The 23533-nt window shown below is 36.5% G+C and overlaps 1 protein-coding gene, 2 long non-coding RNA genes and 2 pseudogenes across 3 annotated transcripts; 2 read left to right on the forward strand and 3 right to left on the reverse strand.

Moving 5' to 3' along the window:
• Positions 1 to 2569: 2569 nt before the first annotated feature.
• On the reverse strand, positions 2570 to 2973 carry LOC140673336 (uncharacterized). Its single transcript, XR_012048045.1, has 3 exons — positions 2913 to 2973; positions 2730 to 2825; positions 2570 to 2648 (listed from the first exon to the last, which is right to left on the reverse strand). It is a non-coding gene; the product is annotated as an uncharacterized lncRNA (long non-coding RNA).
• A 797-nt stretch (positions 2974 to 3770) lies between these two features.
• LOC140673494 (uncharacterized) lies at positions 3771 to 4967 on the reverse strand (annotated as a pseudogene).
• A 10047-nt stretch (positions 4968 to 15014) lies between these two features.
• Positions 15015 to 16374, forward strand: LOC140673529 (uncharacterized; annotated as a pseudogene).
• A 57-nt stretch (positions 16375 to 16431) lies between these two features.
• LOC140673495 (uncharacterized protein F54H12.2-like) lies at positions 16432 to 18429 on the forward strand. Its single transcript, XM_072906476.1, has 2 exons — positions 16432 to 16827; positions 17164 to 18429. The coding sequence occupies exons 1-2, from the start codon at positions 16432 to 16434 to the stop codon at positions 18427 to 18429; spliced, it is 1662 nt and encodes a 553-aa protein (XP_072762577.1).
• A 3223-nt stretch (positions 18430 to 21652) lies between these two features.
• Positions 21653 to 22395, reverse strand: LOC140673602 (uncharacterized). The gene is made up of 3 exons (XR_012048076.1): positions 22269 to 22395; positions 22025 to 22147; positions 21653 to 21944 (listed from the first exon to the last, which is right to left on the reverse strand). It is a non-coding gene; the product is annotated as an uncharacterized lncRNA (long non-coding RNA).
• Positions 22396 to 23533: the final 1138 nt, after the last annotated feature.

Consider the following 23533-nt stretch of genomic DNA (forward strand, 5'->3'; position numbering starts at 1 on the left):
TTCATTTTTATCTGTATGTAATAAGTGCAAATAAATTGTTTATTATTTATAATACATATTAGGTGTTGAGTATATAATTATCTCTATTTTGTATTTTATACCATATTGTATGTGAAAAAATTTATAAATACGTGTATTTACAATAGAAATAAATATATGTATTTATATAATATATATATATTGAATGCTATTATAAAAATACATTTTAAAATTTCATTCATTATGGTATAAAATACAAAAAAAGCATAATTTTATATTCAATATCTAATTGTATTTCTAAAAGACAATTTATTTTCATTTATATTACATACAGATAAAAATAAGAAAAGTGTATGACATTAGATATGTGTTATATATACATATATTTCTCAAAAAATATTGTAACATATTTAGTTCCTACTTATATTGCATATTTTGCATATGCAAAGCCATGATATAATGAAGCCACATACAAGATGAAGTAGACGTGTGTAAAGTGCTAAGAGATATCAAGTATGATAAAATATTTATTTTACAAAATATATATATATATATATATATATATATATATATATATAATACTATAAAAAAAAAAGTTTAACAATTCATTTATATTTATTATATAGATATAAAAAAAGTATGACATTAGATGTTTATATTACATACACATATTTCTCAAATTTAATTTGTTTACACACATTTTGTATATGCCTATTAGTCCTCTACATTATGTTCAGCCTTGCGACGAAATTTTGGTTGAGATAAAAAGTCGTTTCTTTATAACAATTGGAAACGACACATGTACAAAGATTACGCATCAGTGTGTACTATTACCACACAACAAATATCTTTTCGCGAGCAAAACGAAAGAGACGATAATAGAAGCGAGCGAGACAATAATAGGAACGAGCGAGACAGTAATAGGAGTGAGCGAGAGGGGCATAGCAGCTGGCAGAGAGAACTCGAGGCTCAAGCCTTTCCTTTCACGCTGCTATTCTTCTCTCGCTCGCTCCTATTACTGTCTCGCTCGCTCCTATTACTGTCTCCCTCGTTCCTATTGCGGTCTTGCTCGCTCCTATTACTGTCTCGTTCGCTCCTATTACTGTCTCGCTCGCTCCTATTGCGTCTCGCTTGCTCCTATTGCTATCTCGCTCGCTCCTATTGCTGTCTCGCTCACTATCATGCCGACTGCGTCGGTAATACTTTTTTAATTCTCTCTCTCTTTCAAGGTGGCGCTCAAAACCGCGTATGAGTTCGGTCAACGCTTCGGTATCCCCTTAAATCAAGAAAGATATGTTAGTCTATTCAAAAACTTTTAACTTACCTATGATAGCGGTCACTGCTTTGGGACAGAGATGGTTTAATCGAGGATTTGTTTGCGTATGCTAATTTTCCTTTACCCCTAGGTGGCATTCCTGATAAGGAGCATATAGATAGGGCTTCAGGAGTAAAAACTCCATCTAACAGTCTGCGGCCAGCAATTGTAGCAGACGTAGCATTTTCTGCTTGAATATATTTTTCTTGTAAACAATATATTGATTTGGCATCATTCAAAGCAATTCCCTAAAAGTAAAAATACTACACTTGAGTATTTCGCAATAATAAAATAAACAGCAGTTACACAGTAAAAGTTTATATATGCATATTCCCATATAGACAAATGTCAACATATTACTTGTATAATAACAAAATTTTTAAATTCAAAATGCTTGCATAAATACTGAAAGATGCGCCCTCATATAATCAACATATATTATTAGCAAGTGAAAAATATCTTTTGATGTTGCGACAATATGCTGTTTATTATGCCAGAAATAGAACGCAATTAATCCGGTTATACCAATAAGAAGTGAATATATATTGACTAAAATTATAATAAATAGATATTAAGATTCCTCTGCTGATGAGTATAATGCCGCCGGCATTGTAAATCATAATAAATGGATATATATATATATTATATTAAAGTTGCGGAGCTGTGGTTATATCGTTGAATCATAGCATCAAGAGGTTAAAAATCTAACAATATATTTACATATATATATATATATATATATATATATATATATATATATATATATATATATATACAAAAGCATTTCTATTGCTTCACAGTCAATAGATTCAACATGGTCATGATAAGTATATCCGCAGAAATCTTAATATAATATATCCATTTAATTATAGTTTACAATACCGTGAGGTGGCGAGTATACTCATCAGCCGAGGGACCTTAAAATAATATTGCATATCAAAATACTTATATAGGTATATATTTATTAAAATATAAATACGTAACTATTACAAATTTAAGAATATATGAATTATAGTGTACATTATAAAATGTACGTGTTATTTTTTCAAAATTTTATTAATATATTGTTATTATAAATTATATTTTATTATTATTATTATTATAAGTTATTATTTTACCGATATTATGTGCTTGATAATGTCTCATCAGGAAATTCTGGATCCCAAAATCCTTTTAAGAAAAAAAAAGATTACATTGTATATTTTATATAATCAATTTATATATCAGAAATGATGAAAAACACATTAAATATACCTTCTGGCGTATGTGGTCTCTCGTACTTGTGCCGATGCCGCGAGCACTGATTTTTTCGCATTTGCAAGTTGTCTTTTGGTAGTAATAAAGCCTTATAATACTAAAAATTACATATAAAAATTAATACTTTCATAAAGAAAATGTTTTTTGCATGTATTTTATTGTAATATTAATATATTACTTTTTCACATTCCCAGCAATCCCAACCATTCAACTTTGCTCTGTCAGTTTTGCATCACATGTTAAACTTTGGAACTTTTTTTTTCTCTTTTGCAATCTGTAAATAATATATACACACACATATATATATATATATATATATAAGAGAAATTTAGATTATTAACAAGTATTAAATAATATTTACACATCATGCTTAGCCAGCGATGTTTTCTTCGTAGGTGATTTGTTTTCTGTATCAAAGCTGAATGGTTGGGATTGCTGGAAATGTGAATAAAAAGTAATATATTAATATTAAAAATGCATGCAAAAAGAAAATTCTTTTTTTTTTTATACAAAAGTATAGTAGTAATGGGGCAGGTATGGCCCGTCAAAACAAACTCCCACCACCGCGCCCTCGGGCACCGCGGGGGGTGTCTGGTGTTTTCCCCCACCATCACCGGGACTGACAGAAAAAAAAGTGGTGGTTGGAGGGGAAAGGGTTCGTGCTCAGGTAAGAAAAATTTTCTGGTTTTCTCGGGACTTGAACCTGGGTCCTTCGTATTGCTGATCCTGGTCCTAGTGTGTTGAGCTAAATAAGAACTTACTAGAGTAAAGGTTAGATAAGGCATTTATGTTACGTAGTAGGTATAGCTCTTGGTCCGATATCGGTTACGGTGCTGGTGAAGGGAGTAAAAAGCGCTTTGACGTTCTGCAAGCGGGGCAGGTATGACTCTTGGGGCGATAACGGTTACGGAGACAGTGGTGGGACGGAAAAGTGCGTTCTGCACGTGGGGCAGGTATGGCCCGTCAAAACAAATGATGTCACATGGTAGTTGACCATGTATAACGTCATGCCTGTGAAAATGAAAAAAAAGATAATAACACAGGAACGTGCAGGTTCTGTCAAACGCGATGGTATGACGCAACGAAAGAAATAGTATTATCGGTGTCTTATATTACGATGAGCGCCTATTGTTGAAAGAGATTGCGGAACATCCTCTTTCAACAATAAAAGTAACGGAACTACTTACATGTAAAATGGGAAAGAGGAGTGGGTGAAAGAAATCGACAATAGATTTAAATGTACAAATATGTAACGTTTATATTTAAAATTTTTTACAAAATCAAAATTATTCAAGAAGTTTTTACAAAATGAATAATTGAAGAAAATATTCCTGGGATAATGATTATAATTTTCGTTTTGTTACTATCATATGTACAATTTGATTGAGGTAAAGCGAGATTATTTCTAAAAATGTTATTTCAAAGTATATATCGAGAAATGATAAATCTTTTAGCTGAATGCGAACGTTACGTTCTATTTCCTTGCTATTACTATTGATCAGAAGTTTTATAATACTGCTATTAATGTTACTATTAATAGGAAGATTTATCTCTATTTCGTTCATTAGATATCGCGCACATTCGTTGACACTGTTGGAAATTAAATTTAGTTGATTCAAACGAGCGTTTACACATCCAACTATATTTTTCAGTCCCAGAAAGGTTGCTCTCTGCATTACTATCGCAACGCTGTAAATTTTCCGTTTTTTCGGTGTAGACCCATTTGCGTTCGTATCCTCGATGTTTTCGGAAGGAAGATCTTCTTGCACGTTTTCGCGATACGCTACTAGCACAGCTCTAGCACCATATGCGGTAGTAAAATTTATAATTATTTTGTCGATGATAATCGTATTCTGTTTAATTTTATCACCGTTTAAGTACAAAGACATCTGTTCCATGTTTTCTTGAAATTTCTGCCACGATTCCATATCGAAACAAATTCCTTCAGCGAGATGATAATTTAACAATCGGTAGAAAATCCAGTTCCTCTCCATCCGACGCCATAAGGCCCACATGAATTTTCTTCGTATAGGATGAATTCAGACCATATGTTATAGATAACAATATACGTTGCAGTTCGATTTTTCCCACGAAATTGCATTCTGACTGAATACAAGGATTTCTTGAAATTTGAAATTTCCTTACGATTGTCCATGATAGCTGCTTCTGCGTAAAAAATCGAAGTTCGAATAATCACGCACAGAATACAAACGAAAACAACGAACTGTTACAGTTGAACTTGCTAGTTCGGATGGCAGGAAACGACTGAACTTAATTTTCCCAAATACTTAAATTAGAAAGATGAAATAGAAATGCGGTGGGGAAAATGCGCGCGCAGAATAATAAAAAATTATATGTGTATGGAATTTTAAATCAATTTAAAAAATAGATTATAAAAATGTACGTTACTCTCCATAGCTTGCCTGTGTCGCGTCTAAAGTTCAGAGAATAATATTTTTATAACGTAGTTTTACAAAAATCGTGAAAAATATAATAAAAGAAAATTTTTCATATATATATATATATATATATATATATATATATATATATATATAAATAAAATTTAGAGAAAGAAATTCTAAAGAGTGCCAATAAAGAAAATAATAAAGATTACTTTGAAAATAAAGAAAATAATAAAGATTACTTTGCGTAACAAAAAGAAAGGAATAAGCGTTTATTGCTTGTTGGTTTTTCTGAAATTTTTTTCACGATATATTTCTTATAAATAGTCGGCGAGAAAATAAAGAAAATAATAAAGATTACCGAAATTTTTTCACGACATATTTCTTATAACGAGGCGCCGCGGAAATAAAGAAAATAATAAAGATTACTTCACGTAACAAAAAAGGAATATTCGTTTATTATCGTACGTAACAAAAAAAAATGTAAACGTAGGAAATAGATTATTTCCAAAACTTTCTTATAACGAGGCGCCGCGGAAATAAAGAAAATAATAAAGATTACTTCACGTAACAAAAAAGGAATATTCGTTTATTATCGTACGTAACAAAAAAAAATGTAAACGTAGGAAATAGATTATTTCCAAAACTTTCTTTGAACTTACCGTTAATCCATCATAAAAGAAGAAAATATAATAATAAAACATTCTTTCGAAAGTTTTGCATTGTATTGTCCTATCGCATTTTGTTTAACAATCCGACCAATACAAAATCAAAGAATTTTCCCCTCTTCCTAAAGAGCCGTTTTCTTTAAAATGTATAAATATGGTTCTCCGTATTGGAAAAAGTACATTTTAAGTTCCGAATTTGAATTTTATCCATCACGCGAGTTACAGTGCAAATAATTAATTATCATGTCGAATCTTAAAAACGTTGTAGAAATTTGCCTTTCACTGGCACAGAGTTTATGCGGCCAGAAATTTGACAAATTGTTATCGGGATTAACAAGCGACGACGAAAAAAATTATAGTGTCTTCGGAAAGTTCGTTGGCGAGTGTCCTAGCGTGGTGCTCACGGTATTATTCCGCCTAGAACATTTTTGCAATTTTCGCGAACTTTTGAATATCGCCGGAGAAGTTATCGAATCGCGAATCTGTTTTGGTGAGGAAGAGAGCGATGCTGGTGGGCACATAGAATTTCTTCGGCTGCATTTTCATCGATTTCTTCAGAATTTGAATGGTAAGTTTTTATTTTTACTTTTATCGGGTTTAAAATTATAAAATATGTTATTTAAATCAAACAATTTTTAGACTCAACGCGTCCGATCGCGATCGCGAGAGTCGAAGGAAATCGTCTCCCTCGAATAAACGAAGATCGAACCGGAAGATTAAGTTTACGCAGGAGACGACAAGCAGACACGTCGCCAGAGGCGGGACCTTCACGTAAGTTTTAACACATATTTTATAGCGTTGATGAAAAACAAAATATTATTTTTCAAATTTTAAAATACCGTACATTTCAGGACGGGCACTCTTAGTATGTGTTAACTCCAGAACCTCCTGTTATCGATTTAAAGGAGGAGGACACAGAGAATGACACAGAGGAACCGCTTTCCGGAGAAGTTAGCTCGATTGACGAAGTGGTCATATTCTCCCAGATTGCAAGTAAGTAAAAAATATTACATCGAATAAAAAAAATAGCGCGAAAGATTTTTTAAACAAGAGAAATAATACAATATTTTTTAGATTACATCGCAGCAAACGAAGAAGTACGGAATGAAGACCTGATGGAGGGAAATGAAGAGGCAGAAATAGAATCGGGCAAAATGACTGAGGAAGAAGAAGAAGAAGAAGAAGAAGAAATGAGAGAAGAAGAAGAAGGAATGAGAGAAGTGGAAGAAGAAGCGGAAGACGAGGAGGAGAAAGAAGAAGAAGAAAATGATATAAATGACGTGTCGATGATAGAAGAAGGTAATAACTTAACACATTCTTTAGTTCTTCTCTTACGTTTAAATTTTATTTTAATTGAAAAAATTTTACTAGGAAACTTTTACTCAACAACTATCATCTCCGACATTTCATACACGTCGGTGTACGATCCCTAAAGATATACCGGTGTAACAGAAGGTTGAAGGGAGAAGATTAAAACGAGTAAGTTAGCTTAACATAAATAATAACGTAACAATTTTACATTATTAACAAAATTTAAACGTAAGAGAGAAATATTTTACGAAATATTTCATCAAAATAATTTAATTATTCTTATTTTTCACAGTACAGATCGGGGGTGGAAGAAGCGGCGAAATACAACCTCAACAAGATCAACATCAACAAGTACGCGTAGGAGAAGAAAAAAATCACTCGCATGCAGATGAGGAAACACTTGACGCTGTGGAAAACGAGCCCGATAGAAGAGAAGAGGAGGGTGTATATACTGGCGATCAGATAGAAAATAATTTTAGAAGTATTGTATTATTATCGGAAAACGTGCGCCAATTTAGAAATTTCGGTATAGAGGGACGCGAAATTAGTTTTCGTATCCGACCCGTACCCGAGGGGGCTAATGTATATAACTGGCTAGAGAACGTTTCGGGAACTTCACACGTACGTAACGCGTTCGTGCGTACCGGGTGATTACGTCGGGATGACTTTTGATTCTAGAAATTTTACGCGTGGACCCGCAGGTATATCGTTTCGACCATTTCGCGACTTGACTTACGAGAATATTTGGAATCTTGTAAGTTCGTTAGCGCAAAGTTGCGACAGTCATGATATAGCTCTAGCGTTTAATATCCGCGTTTCTAAAGTTACTCCTCCTCAGGGAAGCGGACGTAACGCACTTACACGGGATATTATTGTTAAGCGTTCGATTTTAACGATTTCCAATTCGGACAATTTATGTTTCCCTCGTGCGCTTGTATCCGCTCAAATTTTTAACGAGCGTGGAAATTTGCGCACGGGAGAGTTACATGAAAAATGGAACGCAGTGAGACGACAAAACTCTGTGTTACAACGCGACTTAGCGTTGCAACTTACGAGGAATGCGGGTGTCACGATTCCTGAGGAAGGAAGCGGAATTCCTGAAATCGAACGCTTTCAACAATATCTCGCCGGGGATAATATTGCTATAGTGATATATAATATCGTTACTTTTGGTCGGGGCGGTAAACCATTGTACAACGGGGTTGAATTCTTAGCCTCTCTACAGCGAGAGACAAGAACGTGCTTAAATATATTATTTCATCCGGACATAAAGCATTTCGACGTAATTTTAAATTTAAGGGCCGCCGCGGGTGGCCGAGGATACTGCGTTCCGTGTAATTTAAGTTATCACTCCGATAAGGGGGAGCATCGATGCTCTAACAAATGTCCGCGATGTAAAGCGATGCCGCCGTGCGAGCAAATAGATACGCCACATATTAGGAGCGATAATTGTGGACGGGGATTTTTTAATCGTGAGTGCTTGGAGCGTCACTGCGCGCGGAAATCATACGATGGAAAATCGCAAAAAAGCGTTTGCGAAATTGTACGATTTTGTAACGATTGCGACCGGTTAATTCAAAGAAATAAACAACACGAATGCGACATGGCTTATTGTACCGTGTGTCATTCTTTACAATCGCTGAACCACTTTTGTTATATGTTACCTATTTGGCGTGGCGATAATTCCAATCCTTATTGTACAGAATTTATCAAAGAGAATGAGGAGCAACAACAACGGAGGAACGGCGGCGAAAATAATTGTATACCCGCACGTAAAAAAAGCCGCGTAGCATTCGTGTTTTACGACTTTGAGACGAGGCAAGACGAAACGCTCCAAGGTACCACGAATGTAAAAATTCACGTGCCTACGCTCTGCGTCGCTCATCAAATTTGTGAGTTATGCGCGGAAATAAATGAAACCTCGGTGCAATGTTGTTGGTGCGGGATTCGGGAATATATATTTCATCGTAATCCCGTACAGGAATTTGTAGATTTTGTAACGCGTCCGACAAAATATTTTAAACAAATAATTTGTATCGCACATAACGCTAAATCGTTTGATGCTCAATTTATTTTACATCATATCGGAAAACCGTATCTCGTTAGAGCCGCAAGTAATTTTAAATGGAACGAAAATAGTTGTATTAACGGTGGGACGTACAAAATTTATCGATAGTGTTAATTATATGCCGATGCGTTTATCCGAATTACCCAAGGCTTTCGGTCTGACGGATATTTCGAATAAAGGTATTTTTCCTCACTTATTTAATACTATCGATAATCAATCTTATGTCGGTCCACTGCCCAATGTACAATATTATTCACCTGATTCTATGCAGGTGAAAGAACGCGAAAAATTTTTGGCATGGCACTCGGAGATGACGCGTGCGAACTACGTGTTTGATTTTCAACGCGAAATATTGGATTACTGCCGTAATGACGTAGATATTCTTAGACAAGCGTGCATGGCTTTTAGAAAGATCTTTTTACAGTGCGGGGATGTGTGTCCATTCGAGGAATGTACAACTATTGCTTCTACGTGCATGAGAGTATTCAGAAAAAACTTTTTGCGCGAAAGAGAGATAGGTGTTATTCCTGCGGGTGGTTACAGACGTGTAAATATTCAGTCGCGCAAAGCTCTACAGTGGTTAGTGTGGAAGGAGCGTGAGCTCGGTCATCGCATTTTCCACGCAGGGCGAAGCAGGTAATATCGTTTATCCGATGGCACGCTTATCGATGGGTACTACGAGTCTGCGGAAAACGGGGTAACGCAATATTACGTGTTACAATTTCACGGATGTTTCTGGCATGGTTGTCCGAGATGTTTTCGAGTCAATCGCGATAAACCGCTTTCGTCAGATCATATAGATATAATAGATTTACGTTATGAGCATACCGTCGCAACGACATCGCGTCTTCGAACACGGGGATACAGGGTGATAGAGAAATGGGAGTGCGACTTTGATCGCGATATAAATGAAAATGTTGAGATGCGTGAATATTTACAACGTCATCAAATGTTAGACAACGAACCGCTCGATCCTCGACACTCCTTCTACGGAGGGCGCACGGAAAATATTGTGACGCGCTACGAGATTACGGGAACGGAGAAGATACGTTACGTTGATGTATATTCACTGTACCCGTATGTGTTGAAAACCGGTGCTTTTCCGATCGGGCATCCAACGGTATACGTAGGCGAGGAATGCGCGGAATTAATCGGAATATCGCCGGGATATAATTTCGACTCGGTCGAAGGAATCGTTCGTTGAAGAGTACTCCCTCCCCGCAATCTTTTTCACTCTGTATTACCCTATCGCGTGCAGGGTAAATTATTATTCGCATTGTGTCGTGCTTGTTGCGAAACATTTTCTCAATCCGTGTGCGCTCATGAACCTTTCGAACGCGAATTCGAAGGTACATGGATATCGTGCGAATTAAATTAAGCTATTGAGAAAGGTTATTTTGTGACAGAGGTTAGTGAGATTTGGCAGTATAATGTCACTCGTTATAATCACACCACGCGCCAGGGAGGTCTATTCGCCGGATATATAAACACATTTTTACAATTAAAGCAGGAGGCTAATGGTTGGCCGAGCGAATGCACAGATGATGATGCTAAAGAGCGATATCTTCGTGAGTACGAGGAAACAGAAGGTATTGCTTTTGAGAAAAATAACATCGTACACAACCCCGGTTTACGTTCGGTCGCGAAACTAGCGTTAAATTCTTTTTGGGGAAAATTTGGTCAACGCGAAAACTTGCCACATACTGACATCGTTAAAACGCAGCAGAAATTAATGAGCCTATTCACTAGCCCGCAATACGAAATAACCGATATATTGCCCGTAAACGACGAGGTAATATATGTTTCGTCACGAATGCGACAAGAAGCAATCGTACCTTCGCCCCTTACTAATGTAGTAATAGCAGCTTACACAACGGCACAAGCAAGATTAAAATTATACGGATATTTAGAAAAATTAGAAAATCGCGTTTTATATTATGATACCGATTCATGTATATACGTGAGTACCGTATATACATGAGTACCGGCGATCCTCAGGAATACGAACCGCGTACGGGTAATTTTTTAGGCGATATGACGGATGAACTCGCAAACTACGGCGAGGGTAGCTACATAGAGTCGTTCGTATCCGGTGGACCGAAATTTTACGCGTATGTGGTTCGTACACCCGATGGATTCACTCGCGAAGTTTGTAAAGTAAAGGGTATAACTCTGAATTTTGAAAACTCGCGCTTAGTTAATTTTATTAGCATTAGAGAATTATTATTACAAAGAGAAAGAGAGGAACAGGCAGAGGAACAAGTAGAAGAAACAACCCCTGAATCGAGGATAAATCTTCGGTTTAAAGCCATTCGGCGCACAGTGTTTCATGATATAATTACGCGTGATGAAACAAAAAGAGATGTGCGCCTGTGCTATTAAAACGAAGATTTATAAAAACAAAACGATATTCTCTACCGTACGGGTATTTATCAGAAACTTGATAGATATTAGCATACTTTCCTGTTCACTCCTCTAACTTTGTGTGTAAAAATATAGAATTGCGCACGTTTTCCCACCCTGCGTAAAATATAAATATTGTCAAAATGTAAAGTTTTGTAAAATAAAATTTTAGTTTTAAATATAGCTGTAATTTTTTTTATAATAAAATGTAAATCTTAGTTTAGTTGGAAAATATAAATATAGCTAATAAGAAAAATGCTATGTAAATGCATATATAAAAATAAAAAATTTATTTTTAATAAAAATACTGCTCCTATTTCCTCCCAACTTTTTATATTTTTTAGTTTTATTAATTTAGTTTTTAAGTGGTATATTTTTTATTTAGTAAAACAATAATTTTTTAAAAATAGCGCGTACGCTCAATCCCTTGTTATCGCGAGCATATATATGCTGGTGAGAGCATTTTTACTAAAGTTACAGCTTATCACCGCGCCATTACGCTCAGCGAGATATTCGCTAACGCGAGCACGCGACCGCTGCGGGTGGAGGGCCTCGAAGCGCGGATAAGCTTATTCCTCTGCATTCCAACGTTTAACATTAAAAATTTATCGCGCATGCGCATTTTTAACAAGCTTATTATTATTATTATTTGTAAGGGTGACGATGAACTTATTTCATTTATAAATTTGTGTATAAATGCGCAATCGCTCATTTTGCAAAATGGATGTACGCTGGAAACATCCTTGGACGTCGATCGTCTGCGGACCTACGGGATGCGGAAAAACGATTTTCGTGGAAACTTTCCTTCGAAGTTTATCAATCATGTCCGATGTACGATTCGAGAGAATTTTATTTTATTACGCCGAGTGGCAAGATGCGTATCAGCGCTTACAACACGCTGTGAGTGAAAGAGAAGTAGAAGAGAAAAGCGCGCGAAGAAGCGGATACTTTAGCGGTAATACTTTGAGAAACGCGAAAAAAAAAATAATCGAATTTTGAGAGGGATTGCCGCGCCCGGAAGAATATTCCAACGATCCGCTTTCTCCGAAATTGGTAATAATCGACGATCTTATGAGAGAATCATCATCATGCGACGCTATCGTGGATCTGTTTACGAAAGGAAGCCATCATAAGAATCTCAGTGTTATTCTTATCTCGCAAAATCTGTTCCATCAGAGGCGTGGACAGCGTGACATATCTCTCAACGCGAATTATATAGTTGTTTTCAAAAATCCGCGTAATCGTACCCAAATTCGTCATTTAGCACGTCAAGTATATCCCGACGACCCAAAGTTTATGGAAGAAGCATACTACGACGCAACCTCGAGACCGCATGGGTATTTATTGCTTGATTTGAAACAATCCACTCCAGACGAATATCGATTTCGGGCGTGTATCTTTCCCAACGATTCGCTGCATTACGTCTACGTACCTCGTAGATCGAGCAATAGAGGAGGGAGTATATAAAAGAAAGGTGATTACATATGCATCTTGTCAGTCGCACTATTACATCGTAATGGTAAAAGAGAATAAATATCTTTCGTCACCGGCGTCGCGGAATTCATCGGACAGAGCAATAAAAACTGCTAGACGATCAATCGGCGAGCGAAACGCATGTCTTTTGAAAACTTTGTGCTATCTGAAAAAAAATCAAAGAGTGTCTTTCTTACGCACTGCAGATAATAAACTAATAAAGTGCATACAAGAGTGCGCTTATAATACGCTCAAAGGAAACGTACCGCTTGGAAGTAACGAAAAAAGACGATTAGCCAAGCATAAAACCATCCTACGACGCGTCGCGACAAAATGAGGTAATTGGAGAGGCAGAAGAAAGCTACTGGTATAACGGGGAGGATTCTTACCCTATCTTATTGCTCCTTTACTCGAGGTTATATTATCACGGATTATCGGGAAATGAAAAATTATACAACTTTTTATATCAGCTTTTTTTTTCAGAATAAAAAGTAAAGCATTAACAATTCCGATATTTGAATAATGAAAAGAGCTAAAAAAATGGTTTTAATTTCTACGGAAAATCTCGAGAGAATGCAGCGCATGTAACATCAACATCATCCGGAAATAGCACCCAGCGCATCATCGTCGGATAATTCGATAAAACAAAATCTGGAAAATGTTAACGAAAATAATAATACGGTGCAGACGCCTGGAACTACTTTATCGCGACTTGATACTGAGATGTGCCATATTCTTAATCTTGCGACTCCCCGCGACGAGGGAGAAAGATGGAAAATGTATAAGGAAGTACTTCAACGTTATCTTCACTTTGTTCGAGCTGCGAGAAAACGTTTACGCAAAGATAATGGCGAGGTAGATGAAGAGCAGAACGAAGACATGAAAGATTTGTATGATGACGATAACGATGAACTTTCGGAAACGCAAACTTTAATTAGCAGTGACGGTAACATTAACGATAGTAATGCTAGTAGCAGTTTCGGAAAAAAACGCGCTCAATCGGTGGAAATGATAAAACAAATAGTCGTCTCCGTGCCGAAATCTTATCGCGACAAAGCACGCGCTCTATTGAAATATTTGGTAGACACCCCGGAGTCTAAGATTAGCTGGGATAGACGCGGAGTTGTGACTATAGACGGTATAGTCGTAACGGGATCGAATATCTCGGATCTCATAAACGACGCGATACGGGAAAGAAAAACCGTAAAAGCAACCGGAATAATTCAGTTTGCTCGATTACTGTATGATATAAACACGCCTTCCAATCTCATAGGTAATCACAATTTGTTACGAGTTCATCGTATTAAAAATCTGTTACCTCGCGGGAGCTCCACTCCGAAGAAAACTCTGCGCTCAAAATCATACACTCGTAAATTAAACGAGTCCGACGCAGACACGATATTTGTATCCGCCGGCGAAGACAGCGCTGATGAAACATTAACACACGATAACGAAGATTCTCCGTCGAAAGGGAAAAAACGTTTACTCGATTGGATGAGACTCTAATGTCGGAATTCGAAAAACTGTATTACGACCCCTCGCACTACGCAGGGTATTCCGCGGTGGACAATTTAACGCGAGCCGTTAAACCGAATTTTAGTCCCAACAATGTTCTCGACTGGCTTAAATCGCAAGACGCGTACACGCTGCATCGACCGGTATGACGAAAATTTCCGCGTTTACATTATAATGTGACAAATATCGACGATTTGTGGGAAGCTGATTTGATTGATCTCCGTAATCTCAAGAGCTATAATGACGGTTATTCCTATTTACTCGTAGTAATCGATATGCTTAGTAAATTTGTATGGGTTGAACCTTTACGTGACAAAACAGGTACCTGTGTAATACGAGCTTTTGAGCGTATATTCTCGAGAAGCAATGGTCATCTACCGGTTTGCCTATAGACCGACAAAGGTAAAGAATTTATAGCGCGTCCTGTACAAAAATTCTTAAAAGAAAAAGACATTCGCTTTCGCGTAACTCGCAATCCTGATATTAAAGCAGCTATAGTGGAGCGTTTTAATAGAACACTCAAGGAACGTATGTGGCGTTATTTTACGTATAAAAATACACGACATTACATAAATGTTTTGTAGGATATCGTTCATGCTTATAATCACACGCGTCATTCCAGTATCAAAATGCAACCTGCGGTCGTTACGCGGGAAAATGCCCGCATTGCGCGCGAAAATATAACTCTTTGTTGGAAAAACGAGAAATGCGAAAAACAAAAGGCTAAATATCGCGTTGGCAAACTCGTGCGGATCAGTAGAGCAAAAGTCACCTTTGAGAAAGGCTACGAGGCAAAGTGGAGCGAGGAGATATTTCGAATTCATCGGGTTCTTGATTGGCGAAAACCGCGAGTGTACGAACTAAGTGACTTAGCCGGCGAGGTCATAGACGGTATTTTTTACGAGCAAGAATTAGCCCTAGTTGAGAAAAATTTACAGGAGGAAGAATTTATCGTCGATCGCGTGATAAAGAGCAGAGGACGTGGTGATAATAAACAGCTGTTAGTTAGCTGGCGTGGTTATCCTAGCAAGTTCGATAGTTGGATTTCCGCTTCAAGTTTAACAAATCTTTGAGATGAGGGAGGACCAATTTCTACTGGTTCTTCCGAGCAATAGCAGTATGCGTTATTTTCCGGACAATACTACCTCGTCATTTATTACGGAATTGCCTCAATCGATACAGTTACACGGCGAATGGGAAGTCGCGTTCAGCGAAATTCAATTTCCCAATACTTTTTTTCATATACAACGCGGTGAGAATATACTCACATTCGCCGATGTTGACATTCAAGGTAACGAGGAAAAAGATTCTGTGATAATTTCGAGGGAAGACGAAATACGGGCTGGCATTTATAAAAATATGGACGAACTTCTCGACGCGATTAATACGACGTGTAAAGGAGTCGGTTCGCATTTTCGTCTGGATCGACGGGGGTTATCCGCCGGTAGTATAGAGTTTTACCTTGAGTGTGATGAAAATAAATGTAAACTAAATCATTATGTAAACTTTTCCGATAAACTTCTACGAATACTCGGTTTAGGGGATGCACTTTATAATGCTCCTAAGCGGGAAGGACGATACTACACTATGCTTACGACGTATAATCCTGATTAAAAAAAAAAATCTACATCAATTTTTAAACTCGGTTTTGAAAAGGGACGCTTTGGATTCTTTAGTTACGAACCCTGTAGTTTGGCTCGCGGTATTCCCGATAAACTATTCGTTTATTGTGATATTTGCGAACCTTACATAACAGGCGATGTGCAGTCTCCTCTTCTCCGAATAGTGTCGGTCGAGGGGCATGGTCGCGATTACGAGTACGGAACGAATCAAGTGAAACATTTCTCTTCTCTGCATTATATCCCGTTACGACGAACAAATTTCAGTAGGATTGAAATCGATATAAGAGATCAGTTTGGAAAAAAAATAGTATTCGAATCCGGAACATCGACTGTGACGTTACACTTTAGGCGAACCCGTTAGTATTGCGAACGTCGGCGTCATAGGGAAAAAGATAAAAATTAAGTTCTCAAATGCAACATGACAGACTACTACAAGTATTACAATTTACAAAGCGGCAGAGGTGGTGGAATTTCGAGAGTTTTCGTCGGCGCACCTTATCAACGCGGTCATGGAATCGGAAGTTTTCTAGGAGGATTATTTAGACGTATACTACCTTATCTAAGTAGAGGAGCGCATGCAGTAGGGAAAGAAGCTTTACAAGCAGGTGTTAATATAATCGGTGATATTGAAAATAATATACCGCTAAAGGTGTCGGCCGAAAACCGTTTTAAAGAATCGCGCGAAAATCTCAAGAGAAAAGCTAAAGAAAAAATAAGTAGTCTGATGAAAGGCTCGGGATATAAGACAGATGCGAAAATGCACGCAGCTCAGTTTCCTTTCGCCGGGCTTAACGCGCGTATCGTTAAATCTGCGGTAACGTCGTCACGTAAACGTCGGCGATCAAATAAGAGAAGATTACCGAAAAAAACCAAAGCGCGGAATAAAACATTAAAAAGCAAGGGGAGAAAGAAAAATTGCAAGTCAAAGAAAAGACATAACTCCTCCGCGAAACATCGTAAAACTTCTAGAAAGCGCACCGTATCCGACATATTTTCTTAAACGATACTACGCTAAACACAGTAGACAACGAAAATATCGGTAAAAGATATTGATAAAAATTTACGGTAAATAATCATGTCTTTTCTTCATACGCATTCGAGCGAGTGTTTAAAAAGTAAACTCGATCTTTTTTCTTTACCACCCACGCAGACTAGCATCGAAAGTTCACAATGGATCTATTACAAACCCGTCAGCTCGCTCTCGGACGACTCACCGATAGAATTCGTCATCCCAGGCCATGGAGAAGAATATTTAGATCTCACACATACCATGCTGAGTCTTCGAGTGCGCGTGGAAACCAACGACGACCTCGCGCCGCGAACGGGAGATACCGCCGCCGCCACAGAGGTCAAAGTAGGTCCCGTAAATCATTTACTCCACTCCATCCTCAATCAGATCGACGTGTATTTTAATCAAAAGCTCGTGTCGCCTCCAAACAACGCTTACGCGTACCGCGCGTACATCGAGGCGTTGTTAAATTACTCTTCACCCGCAAAAACTACCCATCTAACCTCGAGTCTGTGGGACGCGGATACACCCGGATACATGGACGATCTATTGGAATCAAAAGGCAACGCCGCGCTCGTGAGACGAGCTCGATACATTCACGGAGAACGAGCGCTAGATCTTATAGGACATCTTCATTGCGACGTTTTCAATCAAAACAAATTTTTAATTAACGGCGTAGAAGTACGCTTACGACTCGTACGCTCGAAAGATTCATTTTGTCTCATGGAAAGTAACAGTTTATCGAAAATTCATATATTGGATGCCAGCTTACTTGTGAGAAGAGCGAAAATAAGCGCCGGGGTGGTACTCGCACACGCTAGAATGTTGAGTAAAGTTACTGTTAAGTATCCACTTACGAGAGTCGAGGTTAAAACTTTTACGATTCATACCGGGGTAATGGCGGAATCAATAGATAATGCAATATTAGGTCAACTACCGAAACGAATAATAGTCGGTTTCGTCAATAATAAAGCATTTAATGGTGATAGAAAATTAAATCCGTTTAATTTAAAAAATTGGGGTATAAATTTCTTCTCAATGTATGTCAATGGTATGCAAATTCCCAGTAGGCCGTTACAGCCGGTTTTCTCGGTTGAAGAACCGCTTTATGTTGAAGCTTATCAAACGCTTTTTTCGGGGACAGATATCTATTTTGTGAATGAAGGAAATTCTATAAGCAGAGAGGATTATTTCAAGGGATATACATTATTTGCTTTTGACCTTACACCCGATTTGTCCGCTAATTGTGCCGGCCATTGGAATCTTGTGAAACATGGAAGTTTGCGATTAGAAGTGCGATTCGAGAGAGCTCTCGTCGAGACCATTAACTGTATTGTTTACGCAGAGTTCGATAATGTGATAGAAATCGACGCGTTGCGTCAAGTCATCGTCGATTTTTCCGGCTAGTTTATCTATGCACGATTTATGCCTCGTAGTGTAATACTCGGTTAAAAATTCCCCCTCCAATTTCAAATAAAATATTGATATCGCCGTGTTTTCCAAAAACGTGTATTGTAACAAAAGAAGATTTAGTTTCATTCGAGACGTGAACGCGAGCGTTTCGTGAAGAGGTTATACTTTGTCATTGCAAGCACATAAATTTTCACAATATGGACATAGTCATCGACATACAAGGCTCCGTGATGTCAACGATAAATTTATCCCAAAGGAAGTCGCTATTGTCTCGATTGACGCCCCAATCGTCGATCATTGGATTATGATGCCTCCACATCCATTTGGAGAATTATCCGCAAAAGCAAGACGAGAAAACAATTGGCTCTCGCAAAATTATCACGGTATCGACGGTGAAACTAATCTGAAATATTTTATTTCACATTTGCGCGAAATTACAAGACGTGTGCGTTACATTTACATTAGAGGCAATGAAAAGGCAAGCTACTTGCGGAATATACTTTCCAGAGATATAAATAACTTGAAAGATATCTCTCCGCCATTTAAAAACCTATCATCAAAAGAAGAAGACGGACGATATTGCTCTCACCACGGATTTTGGAATTTTGGAATCTTCCGTTGCGCATTACACAATGCTTATAAACTAAAATACTGGTTAGTCACACAAAATAATTGTGATATCGACGTTACGTTTAGTACTCAAGTTAGTTGTAGTACTGAGAAAGATTGTGAAATATACTCCGAGAACACGGACGACGAAATCGCCGAGGAAATCGAAAGCAAAGATTATGTTTTTTGTGACATGAATGAAAATATTAAATCGAGTAATGAAATAGAGAAACAAAACCTGCAAAAAATCGAACATCTAATTGAAAAAGAAGAAGAAGAGGAATTCGTGAAATTGACGAAATCAAAGACATTGCTGGATGAAAACAAGTTCAAAATTACTAACATTACTACGCAAACCGACATTGAAAACCCGAAAGCCGATATTGATAAAATCGCATTATCAAAAGAGGTAAAAACCGACGTTATTCAAACAATACCGCACGTTCGTTCGCCTTTGTTGGAAAAAAATGAACTCTCGCGAAATTTTGCAAGCACTCCATCATCTCGATGCCAGACATGTGGGAGTGTATTCTGCCGACAGAGTTCCGAGGGTGTGGACGAGGTCGACGGCCATCGTTGTTAACACCGACAACCATACTCGACCTGGAGAACATTGGGTCGCTTTCTTCCTCGATAAATACGGTACAGGCACTTACTTCGATAACTACGGATTACCCCCTTTGTATTCCGGATTTTTACTCCGACTGCGGCGAAATTCCACCATCCACCATTGGAACACCCAGCAATTACAAGGAATTTTTTCTCAAACTTGCGGGCAATACTGCTGCGTATTTTTATATTATATGTGTAGCGGTTACGATCTTAATCAGTTTCTTACTCTTTTTACCGAAGATTGCGAACGTAACGATCGCTTGATTGTACGATTATTTAATAAAATTTTCTTTCACGAAAAACGTATTAAACATACCGACATGTAACGCTTAAACATGTAAACCTTTGTGTAATAAAATATTAAAAAATTGAACTATTACTTAATAAAAATTTATTATTACCTTAATTATATGTAATAAGAATCTTGATTTTTGTAGTAAAAATCTGCATCAATAAATGTGAGCAATTTTATTTTTAATCATCTATTTCTTTCACCCGCTCTTCTTTCCCATTTTACATATAAGTAGTTCCGTTACTTTTATTATTGAAAGAGGATGTTCCGCAACCTCTTTCAACAATAGGCGCTCATCGTAATATAAGACACCGATAATACTATTTCTTTCGTTGCGTCATACCATCGCGTTTGACAGAACCTGCACGTTCCTGTGTTATTATCTTTTTTTTCATTTTCACAGGCATGACGTTATACATGGTCAACTACCATGTGACGTCATTTGTTTTGACGGACCATACCTGCCCCACGTGCAGAACGCACTTTTCCGTCCCACCACCGTCTCTGTAACCGTTATCGTCCCAAGAGCCATACCTGCTCCGCTTGCAGAACATCAAAGCGCTTTTTACTCCCTTCACCAGCACCGTAACCGATATCGGACAAAGAGCCATACCTGCCCCACTACGTAACATAAATGCCTTATCTAACCTTTACTCTAGTAAGTTCTTATTTAGCTCAACACACCAGGACCAGGATCAGCAATACGAAGGACCCAGGTTCAAGTCCCGAGAAAACCAGAAAATTTTTCCAAAAAATAAATTTTTCTTACCTGAGCACGAACCCTTCCCCCTCCAACCACCACTTTTTTTTCTGTCAGTCCTGGTGGTGGTGGGGGAAAACACCAGACACCCCCCGCGGTGCCCGTGGGCGCAGTGGTGGGGGTTTGTTTTGACGGGCCATACCTGCCCCATTACTACTAAGTATTAATTTTTATATATAATTTTTAGTATTACAAAGCTCTGTTACTGTCGAAAAACAAATTGCAAAAGCGAAAAAATTAATGCTCGCGGCATTGATACAAGTATGAGAGACCGCATACACCAAAAAATATATTTAATGTGTTTTTCATCATTTCTGATATATATAAAATACATAATGTAATTTTTTTTTTCCTGTATCAAGTTGAAATCATTTTTATTTGTTGGCTCAGATGGGTAAGTAAAAGAAGTTTTCATCAAAGACATTACTCTTTTCACTAATATTTTGTGCCTTAAGTTATCTATTTATCGATTAATCTTTTTTAATTTCAACTTTATTTTCACTACACATTTTTACGCCCATATACCATTACGCATAATGATGCGTCATAACATAAGCCAACTATAACACTATCATTAATAAAAAAAACAGTAAAATAACAGCAGCATGCCAGCATTTTGTGTATATGTAACTTAATAACATAATTCCTACACTTAAATTATTATTAAATTATAAATTATTAATTTTAAATTATTTGTATTATTTATGCTGTTTAAATTGTATATCATAAATTATGCATAAAATGTTAAGCATGCTATGTTCAACACGTCTGTCTATTTGAGCATTGTCATGAAAAATATAAAACAGTACGTTACACAATATGAAACTGTACTTACCATGCAGGATCTTTGACAAGAAACATATCTCCGCTGAACATATTATTCAAGCTAGAAATTTTTATTTTAGGAAAGATATTTTTTACACAATCAGAGTTAAGAATCTGCGTATTAGTATTTGTATTATTGTTAGAAAGTTTTAATTGAGATTTATCAATGGGTTCTGACTCAAAAGATTGAGACATTTTAATTTCAATTTTAGCTCCAGATATTTGAGCCGATTCTAGGTGTTTCCTTTGAAATTCAGATCTCAATATCTTAGACTCATTATCACTCTCAGTCCGAGCAATTATTTCGTTCCCAAATCTAGAGTTGTGTTGCATGAGAGCAGCTTTTGGCTCAAGGGAAACTAATTTTTCTAGAGTTTGAATATCAAATTTAGCAGCTAATTGAGCAGCCAACTGCAAAACATAAATATTACTTTAAAATTTAAATGAATAAAAATTGAAGAAAATAAATTTTACGTTTTTAATTTACATACTTTGCGAAGTTTCTTAGATTCTGAAATTTTATTCTAATTTTCCTTCTTATTATATTCATTACTACTTGATTCGTCAGTGACAGCATTGTCATTATTTTCTTTATTACTGTCATCTTCTGTGTCCTAAAATAAGTATGATATATAATAGACAAAATAAAACATGTTAAATATTGAAAAGTCAGCAAAACCAGCATTTTAAAAAATTCTCACTTTTTTTATTGGAAATTAAAAAAAATAAACTTACAGAGCTTTCAGAAGTCTTTATGTCAGAAGGAGAAGAATTCAGTTGAATAGTACGTTCTCCTTGATCAACCTTTGTTGGATCATTCTCATTATCAAAAATATTACTTATGTCTTCTTTCTTGGATAAATCGGTTGAGAAGTTTTTTTTTTTTTTTAATCATATTTAATAATTCCTTTTCTACAGCATCATTAGATAATCAAAAAATGAATATTTTACGAGATATCTTGTATTTTATGTCAAAATACTGCAACTTTGAAGCCTTATAACTCAAAAAATACTTAATGAAAAATACTTTGTCATAAGTGTTTTAGAAAGCTCTCGAGATGAGCTACAAGAATATGTAAAAATATACAGGGTGTTACATTTAAAAAACTTGAAGTGACCTTCACATGACCTTCAAATGACTTTTCAAGGTCAAACCAATGGTACCATCTTATGGCCCCCTCGAAACCATACAACTTTTGTCTGAAACATTTTTCTCTCCCGGGCTTGGTTTTCGAGATATTCGACTGGATGGATTAAAATGGTCCACCCTGTATATAGTGTTATATACACATATATATTTCTCAAATTAAACATTGTAGCATATTTAGTTCCATATTTATTGCATATTTGGCATATGCAAAACCATGATATAATAAAGCTATGTACAAGATGAAGTAGACGTGTGCAAAGTGTCTAAGAGATATCAAATATGATAAAATATTTATTTCACAAATATATATAATACTATACATTTATAAAATTAAAGAAAAAGTTTAACAATTTATTTGTATTTATTATATAGAGATAAAAATAAGTATATAACATTAAATGGACAATGTTATATACATATAATTCTTAAATAATTAAATATTTTGTTTATATTCATTGCACACATTTTGCATGACGATTCCTTCCGCACATGGCTTTGCATGGCAATAATTTTGGTCGAACAAAGAAATGCAACAGAATATGAATATATCATTTGACATATATACATATGGAACGTCAATGTGTAATTAACAAAAAGAAACGTATAATGCCAGTACACGTTAGATCGCTCTTGGCTGTATATATAACATATATAATATAAAATATATTTATAGAATATTTTATATATAGAATAGGCACCTTCCATCGCCCATTCTCGTAAGACTCAACCATAATGTATTATTTTCGTCTCTCCGAGTACAAAGAAATCAATAATATTGAAGCGCCTTTTTCCAATGATTCATTGGATTACCATTTTGGAAAAGGCGACAATTCATTTTCTGCTACAATAT

This window comes from Anoplolepis gracilipes, chromosome 14 (assembly GCF_047496725.1).
Source record: "Anoplolepis gracilipes chromosome 14, ASM4749672v1, whole genome shotgun sequence".
NCBI lineage: Eukaryota > Metazoa > Arthropoda > Insecta > Hymenoptera > Formicidae > Anoplolepis > Anoplolepis gracilipes.